Source organism: Patella vulgata, chromosome 5 (genome assembly GCF_932274485.2).
Source record: "Patella vulgata chromosome 5, xgPatVulg1.2, whole genome shotgun sequence".
In the NCBI taxonomy this organism is placed as follows: domain Eukaryota; kingdom Metazoa; phylum Mollusca; class Gastropoda; family Patellidae; genus Patella; species Patella vulgata.
The window spans coordinates 28,096,491-28,105,614 of record NC_065883.2 but is presented as its reverse complement, the minus strand read 5'-3'; the positions used below and the strand labels follow the sequence as shown (position 1 = coordinate 28,105,614).

At 35.2% G+C, this 9,124-nt stretch overlaps 1 protein-coding gene across 2 annotated transcripts; it reads right to left on the bottom strand.

The window, feature by feature from the left end:
• Positions 1–4,688: 4,688 nt before the first annotated feature.
• Positions 4,689–9,124, bottom strand: LOC126821405 (uncharacterized). 2 transcript variants are annotated; one of them, XM_050549826.2, is made up of 2 exons: positions 7,788–9,124; positions 4,689–5,850 (listed from the first exon to the last, which is right to left on the bottom strand). In XM_050549826.2, the coding sequence occupies exon 1, from the start codon at positions 9,110–9,112 to the stop codon at positions 7,835–7,837; it is 1,278 nt and encodes a 425-aa protein (XP_050405783.1). In that variant the 5' UTR covers positions 9,113–9,124; the 3' UTR covers positions 4,689–5,850; positions 7,788–7,834. The 2 variants fall into 2 exon arrangements, with proteins under 2 accessions (XP_050405783.1, XP_050405784.1); XM_050549827.2 differs by having other exon boundaries at positions 7,804–9,117.

The following is a 9,124-nucleotide window of genomic DNA, read 5'->3' as shown; positions in this document are numbered from 1 at the left end:
AACAATGTATATCAACTGATGTCATTGTTTCCGGTCTATCAAAGGTCTGCTATTGATTTTTAGGGTGGCTCTTCGACTAATATACAGACTAATATACAGACATTAACACAGTATTCAGCCATTGTGAAAACACTGTGTGTATAATAGTATTGTGTGTGTATTTTAGATTCTAAAACTATATTTTAATGACCGATGGTTTGTTAGAAATTGGTTGTACCCCCAATTAACACTAACATTACAATTAAGAGGTCTAGAAATATGAGGAATTAAAGATGAAATAAATGGACCCTTGACCTCGTGTCGCCCCTACCGAATAATAACCCGATGAATGGAAATAATAATTTTCCATATTAATAGCGATATAGCCCAGTACAATAAGCAATCAAGTTCTCATGAGAAACTGAGTCATCTCCCTTTTCCATGCGGATGCAACAAAATCAGTAATTGTCCCATTTGTGTTATTTCGGGAAAAAGAGACGAATATATGACGCTTTCATGGATCCCATAATCTAAAAAGAATAATTTGGATCCTTGGCCTCGTCCCACCCATGCGGAAGTTTATCACTATGAAAACACTGGATGATAAAAGTGAGTAATCTCTCTTCCCCAAGAAGACGCAATAAGATCAGTAGCTGAACGAGGATTTCCTAAACAGTTACCACCATTTTAAACTGAAATGAAATGAAATGGGGTTTAACGTCCTACTGTTCTGCTCCGAACTGGGCTAATGAAGACGGGCATTCGCAATACAGTGTACTATGAGGAACATTTTGCCCGGACAGCGGCACAATGCCCTACTCTTATATCGAATTTCAACTGTCAAGGGATCTTTTACGTGCACGCCAATGTGTACACGGGACCTCGGTTTTTCGTCCCATCCGAACGACTAGAAAGCTTTTCTTGTCAGGCCCTCCGTCCTGCATCACTGACATGGGGGAACACGCCAGAAAATCTGGATGAACTTTCTATGCTAATACAGGCATAAAACACCCGACCTCCACACTAGCGAGCCAGCTTCTTACCCACTTAGCCACAGTGACCCCTCGATTTTCAACTAATCAACATTATTTTAAATCACAATGTTACTGTGTAAGTATGTATAAATTGTTGTCCATCTCTACAAAAACATAACTTTTGACTAGCTCCGATATGAGCAAAAATGTACTTTAAAATGTTTTAAACCAGTCTTGAAACCAACTTGTGTCTGAATAATATATATTCTTTAATTAAATAGTTTTATAAATATAAAGCTTTAAAGGGACAATAACACTCTTCCTGGCTTGATTGTGTTAGTGTCCTACCTGTTGTGTAAATTATCCATTAAATCCTATTTTACTTGTCCAGAGGGTTCAAAAATATTTTTAAATCCAAGTCACATTTGAAAAGCTTTACGTCAGGCTTTTCAAGTCATTTAGTTGAATTTTTCCAATTTTTTAAATTAGGTGTGTTAAGATGAAATTTGTATCTTCAATTAATTGGAATATTGTAAAATAGTGCAATTTGTTGACCAGAATAAAGATTGGGACATATTATTCAGTTACAACAAGAGTGGTATTGGGCCTTTAATAATGTTATCACATTATAGTTTGTTTCTTTATTACGTTTATTCCAAATGTAGGTCTATATTGTCTTATTCAAGTCCGCTAAGACGTTAATTTTAAAGTAAATTGACTAATTAATTGTTATATTCAAATTCAACACTCTAATTCGTGAACCGTACACATTATCTAGGATAAAAGACATTAGTTTTTTGCCCTTGTAATTGTCACGAATTGTGTTTTCGTGATAATCATGATAAGTTTTTGTCTCATCACATGACAAATTGCTAGTGTGACAGGATACGTCTGTCGACAATCATACTTGCTCCCTCCGTGAGTAACCGAATAGGCCAAAAGAAATTCCGCACGTTCAAGTCAGCAGAAAGCATATTTAAACCGGAGACATCACAGGACAGGGGTTTAACGTCCACTCGACAAAAATTAGGTTATTTCGGGACTAACGCGCGAAGGGGTCTTTAGCAGTGGGAGGAAACCGGGGGACCCGGAGAAAACCCACGAGGTTGGACAAGCGACCCTACTCCTTGTCAAGTAGAACCGGGAAATCGAAACCACGCCAATTGCCTCAATGACATTGACAGACCTTACGATACAGCACGCATGTTTTTTTTTTATATAATATAGTTTATTTGCAAATACATACATATAGTATATGCGTATAATACAAACGGGATCAGAACAAATTGTACAATTTACGAATCTTCTCCCGGTATAATCTAAAATATTTACAATTACCACTGAAATTTAATTATTAACAGTGATAAACCACTGGAGAATTACAATAATAGCTACAGATTACATGTGAATCTTTTTGTTTCTTTAATGTAATTTTGTACGGTGAGAAAAATATGGATATTAAAAGATTTTGGAAACAGAGTAGAACCGTCTAAATAAATTTTATGCAACTCAGGTCGTGGTAGATGGCCTATAAAGGCCAAGTTTATCAAGTAAGTGATGGCGTTGTAACACTTATTTTGAGCAATCAAAGAAGTATTGAAATGAATTTTCAATGCTTTTATTATCGCATTTACAGTATGGATTTTGAACGATGTTTGATTTAATAAGATCATAATTTAGACCACTACAGGTATGACGTATACGATTATGGTAAATGGATAATTTTCTTCTGCCAATGTTTCTTAATTTTGGAGGTTTGACTTTAGTCTTGATATTCGTTTGAAACTCAGATAAAGATAGTGCTAACCATTCGGCCATCCAACCCCGATTAGATACAGCTCAGAAACATTAAACATACATTGCATAAGACACCCTTCGTGAATTCCAACTATATCACTGATGACGTTGGTGGGGCGTTGCTCGCTAACCAGAAAATCCCGGGTTCGAGCCGGGTGTCGTTTGCCCTTGTCAGTGGTGCAGGACGGAGAGTCTGGCAAGGAATACTATCTAGTCGTTCGTATGGTACGAAAAACCGAGGCCCCGTGTGCACATGAAAGAACCATTGAGAGTTGGAATTTGAAACGCTCACGACAACCATAGATAGGTAAATTGATGTAGTTCCTTACAAGGAAATGATGGTGGTGATGTTCATCTTTGTCAATTTGCCATCGTGCTTGTTCATTTCGCAATAACATAAAGGGTTTTGTTGGGCTGCACCGTCTCAAAAGAGCGTTACATCTATACAACGAAAGTTTTCTGTTAATGTATGCGCGTAGTTAGTATTGACGAACAAATACATCCAGCTGTGCACCAAACGTAATTGCAGATCTCTAACCAGGAGGTCCGAGGTTCTATCCCAATGTCGGTTTCCCTTTGGCGGTCGTGCCGGACCGAGAGAGTGGCTCTGGCAAGGGACAGTGTCTATAGTCACTCGAATGCGACCAAAAACCGAGGTTGCGTAAAAGAACCGTTGACAATTGGAATTTAATTGCTCTCCGGGCAAAATTTCCCACATAGCACACTGTATGGCTTAGGTTCGTCTTCATTAGCCTGATTGGTGCTGAAAAGTTCTACGTTAAACCTCATTATATTTATTCATCAATTTAAACATACATTATGCAAGAGAGAGAGAGAGAGAAATGGGGTTTAACGTCCACTCGACACAAACTAGGTCATTTCGGGACTAACATATGGTTTAATTTTATTTACATAATTCGCTTGCGCGTAGGGGTCTTTAGCAGTGGGAGGAAACCGGAGGACCCGGAGAAAACCCACGAGGTTGGACAGGCGACCCTACTCCTTGCCACGTACAACCGGGGATTCGAAACCACGCCAGTCGACTCAATGACAGACTTTATGATACAGCGCGCGCACGCTAACCATTCAGCCATCCAACCCCCCTCATTATGCAAGAACTAAATCTGCCTATTGCAAGTCTTTCTTTAGGCCTGAAATGTTTTCTAAATTATTAATTAGACATTAATTAACTTATCCAGGCCATAATCAACTCGATGGCATCGGATTTCTCCAATATTAAATAGATTAGAACAGTTCCAGCCATATTTTTGATTTAAGCTAAAAATGGAAGAGCGTGACTTAGCTTCGAACAACCAGTACGGTGGTTGAAATTATTTCACACGCCTTGTCAAACCTGCAAAGGCTAATATCTTCGCTCGCAATAGAGTAATTTGAATGAAATTTTCAAATTATTCATTTTACATTATCTATTTTTGAGCTATTATAGCAAGAATGATCAGCTCTTTATCTAAATCTTACATAATGTATCTTTAATTGTAGGAACGCTAGCTTCCTTAAAGTGATAATTTCATATTTTCTAAGAAAGTCAAAACATAATTTAAAAATTAAACGAAACTTACCTGGAAGTTGAAGTTTGATTGTAATTCTGCTATGTTGTTGACGGGGTTAGAGGTAACATGAGATGCTTGCGCAGCTAACTGATCATTCTTTAAAGTGTGTTTGATTCCAAACATAATACAATGTAGAAAAAAGGGGGACAGGGAAGATAGGGAACATTTTACTCTAGCACAAGCCTAAGGAGTGACCCAACATGGAGGGCATGTTACCTCTAACCCCGTCAACAACATAGCAAAATTACAATCAAACTTCAACTTCCAGGTAAGTTTCGTTTAATTTTTAAATTCTGCTATGTTGATTGACTGTGGGTTAGAGGCTACATGAGACTTCAAAGTTGTAATCAAACACAGACAGTTGTAAAAATTTTTAAGCATTTATTATTAAACACATTAAACCATAGTAGTAATTATTTTATAATATCAGATCTTAGATCTTTAATCTAAGGAATAAACAAGCTTAAAGTTTTGTAATCAGTCATTATCGTTATGTAAATTTTCCAGAATTTTTGCACTAAAAATTCCTTCTTCAGACAAAGGTTTTTTATAATATTTTCTGAATGTGGTATCTCTTGACCAACCTGCAGTTTTAATTATTGATTGAATAGGAACACATGCTCTTTGTGCAGCACTCGATGCTGCTGATCGAACACTATAAGGAACAAATTGTTTTATATCAATTCCAGCTGATTTTAAAACTGTCTTAATCCACCTGGAAATGGTTTCCCTGCCAACTGGTTTGTAAGGCTTTATGAAGCTTAAAAATAATTGATTAGATGAACGAATATCTTTTCTTCTATCCACATATTCTTTTAACACTGTCATTAAACACAAACGTGTATCAGGAACATAAGCTTTTATTCTGATAGGTTCTTGATGAAATCCGGGTCTAGTTTGCTTTAATTTATCACCAATTATAAACTGAACTGAACCTTTTCCCATTCGGATATTTCTTATATCCAACAACTGCAAAGTCTGAATTCGACTTGATGATAACAAACTAAATAACATAATTAATTTAAAAGTCAGAAGTTTTAACGAGATTTTCCTCACAGGAGACAACTTTTTTAGGTACGATAAAACAATATTTACATCACATGAACACTTATTTCTTGGTAAAGCAGGTCTAATATTAAAAACACCTTTTAAAAATCTTGTCAGATAGGCAAAGAACCCACAGGTTGATTGTTAATTGTAATAAATGAAGACAATGCACTTCGGGCTGTGTTAATTGCACTGTATTTCAATCCAGACTTAAAAAGAGAGGTTAGAAATTCCAGAATATTTTCTACAGATGGTTGAAAGGCATCCACTTTCCATTTATTACAGTACCTAAACCATTTGTCGATATACGATCTGTATTGAACCATTGTTGATTTTCTCCATAATGATTGGAGAATGTCTTTAGTTTGCTGTGAAATATTGTACTTTGAGAAGAAAATCCTGTTATCCTCACTGCTAACAAACACATCTTTGGCAAATCTGTCCTTGGATTTTTGGCATGATGATGAAGACTTTTCTCTACCCTAGGTAAAATAAAAGGGTAATCAATTAGCATGTGGATCATTTTACTAAACCATGCTTGTGGGTTCCACCATGGCACAATAAGTATTCCTGTGGCACAGTCTGTCTCAACTTTCTTAAGAACACGGCCAATCACAGCAAAAGGTGGAAATGCATAAAAAGAAATGCTTTTCCATGACACCGTAAAAGCATCAATTTTTTCTGCAAATGGATCAAGTTTAAAAGAAAAATATCTAGACAATTTATAATTTATATGTGAGGCACATAAATCAACCTCTGGTGTACCCCAATTGCAACATATCATATTAAACATGTCAGAATCTAATTCCCATTCTAAATTATCTTTATTTGGATCGTCACGACTTAATCTATCTGCATCCACATTTAAAATACCTGGTAAATAAGAAGCTGATATTTCAATATTCCGATCAATACAAAACAGCAATATGTCTCTGACAATATCATTTAAATGATTAATTCTACCACCCTGAGAATTTATGTAACTAACAGCTGTGGTGTTATCAATTTGAAGTAAAATATTGACATTTTTATAAATTCTTTCATAAATGTAAAAACTCAAAATTTTGCTGCAAGCAATTCAAGTTCATTAATATGTTTGTTAGATTCTAGGTCATTCCAAAACCCTTTAGCTTCCTGTCCATTGAAAACAATGCCATATCCAGTTTTAGAAGCATCAGATTGTAGAGTAAATTCATTATTTTTAATGATTAGAGATTTTTCTTGACACTTAATATGATTAATCGACCAATTTAGATCCTCAATACAATAATCTGGAAGTATTATTTTAGCATCGAAATTCCCAAATTTTGATTTTAAAGCACTAGATTTAAAGTTATCACACCTTCTATAGTATAATTTGCCATAGGGTACCCCAGGAAAAGCTGATACAAGCAGACCAATTACAGCTGCAAACTCTCTAATTGTAACCTGTTTTTTACTTATTATAGAAGTACAGTTTGATAGTATCTTAACAGTCTTTTCTTGAGTTAATTTTACAGTCATTTGTTTTGAATTAATGATAAAACCTAAATATTGAATAACCTGTACTGGTTTAAATACTGACTTATCATAATTGATAGTAAACCCAGCAGAAATCGCCAAATTAACTGTGTCTATGACATTTTGCTGACAAGCAGAAAGACTGTATCCAAGAAGTAAACTATCATCAATGAATGCCGAATTTATATGTCCTTTTGCCCGAAGATTAGAAAAAAGGACCTTAATTAACTTTGTAAAAAGTCTTGGAGCTGAGGAAAGTCCATTTGGTAAGCAGGTAAACTGAAACAATTGAGCATCCCAAATAAATCTCAAATATTTTCTGTCTGATATAGCTACATTAACCGAAAAATAAGCTTCCTTAAAATCTATTGAGGCCATATAGCAATTTTTTGAAATAAGATTAAGAGCTATTTCAAGAGTTTCCATCTTAAAATGATGGTATGTTATATTTTCATTTAAATCCTTGAGGTCTAAAATAATTCTAAGCTTTCCATTTTTCTTATCTCTGGTAAAAATGTTTGAAATATATTCACCCTCAACATGATTACATTTTTCAATAATACCCTTTTCTAAAAATTTTGAAATTTCTAATCTCTGGTAAAAATGTTTGAAATATATTCACCCTCAACATGATTACATTTTTCAATAATACCCTTTTCTAAAAATTTTGAAATTTCTAATGAAATTGCATTTATTTTATTTTCATGAAATTTGTATGGATATTCAATGAAATCTTGCTTAGGTTTTAAATCAAATTGCAGATTTAAACCACAGACAATCTGAAGAATATTTCGATCTGTTGTGAAATTCTTCCAAGATTCTACTCGTTTTTTCAGTTGACCTGCTTGAAAAAAGGATTCTAATAAAGGCAGGTTTGCCGATATAATATTAGTAAAATTTTCCCAGGAATCAGACTTACTTCGAATTTCACTCACCAAAAGGTCAGATTCTAACTCTTTGTTTGAGTTACATGTAGGTTTTTGTCTTTGTAGTGGCTGCTTTTCCAAGATTTCTGATATCTTGTTTGGCCCGTTTTCCGGAAGCCCTGGGACAAAAAAGGCTTTCCATTATTTGAGTAACCCTTAGTACTTCTTTTGTAAGGCTGGTACCGATAATTATTATAGTTATTTCTATATTTATACGCAGAAGTAGACCCTGAGGTTGAAGGCTGTATACACTGTTAGCTTCCTTCAGTTCTTTAACTTTCTTGCCCAGCTCTTCTCCAAATAGAAAAACAGAATTTTCAACATCTCCAGTTGGAGGATTGCACAACAATTTAGAGGGATATGACAAATCTGGTCTCAAAGTGTCTTTTCTCTTTTGATTTAATTCACGATTTGCCTGTGCCAACATAGTCATACTATCCATTGCCATTCTGATAGCCTTTGACATGTCATCTGGAGAACATTTCGCCTTTTTCTTCAATTCCATTAAAAAAGCAATCAGCTCTGCAAGTGAGTAAGAAGTTTTAACCACTTTATTTTGAATTTTCTGAGACTTCAGGTCTGTAGTTTTCGTGTTAGTTTTCAACACCGACCAAATTTCCTTATTTACTAAAGGCATGTTAACCTCCGTATTTGCTGGCTTAGGATATTTCTCTGTCATTTCCTTAAGTTTTTCCTCAGGCAGTACCTTTACAAACAATTGATTAACAATAGAAATCAATTTTGGGTTTAAGTTTGCCCCCACGACTTCTTTTATAGTGTATTCTTGTTCAAGAACAGTTTCAAAAGACTCTGTTTCATCTTTGTTGACTTCGAGATTATCTCCCTTTACACTATTATCGTCCGCCAACAAGTCATCAATTTGGTCAATGACATCGTCGTTGTCATTATCATGTCGAACATGTTGTGCAGAAGGAATAATATCATCCTCATCTAAATCCGAATAGGAAACAACATTTTTAAAGATCTCTCTTCGTTCGTGTTTACGCTTTCTGCGTGTTTTAAGTTCATCTTGTCGACTATTTTCGCTGTCATACACATCACAGCCTTGACCTTGTTTACATGAGCGACCAACATTTGATTGTCGTAAATCGTCTGATTTTAAGCTGTCTAAAATGAACTGCTTTAATTCTGACAAGCTTTGCTTTTGAAAATTACACATTTCTGTACGGACCGTGTCCAAAACAGCTTTTGTAGTTGATTCTGTCGTAACAGTGTTCAATTTGGTGTCGTCGACAGTTTGGCTAACACTAGGCCTAGTATTAGTAACCGTTTTGTTGCTATTTATAGAACTACACATAGCGTTCTTCGC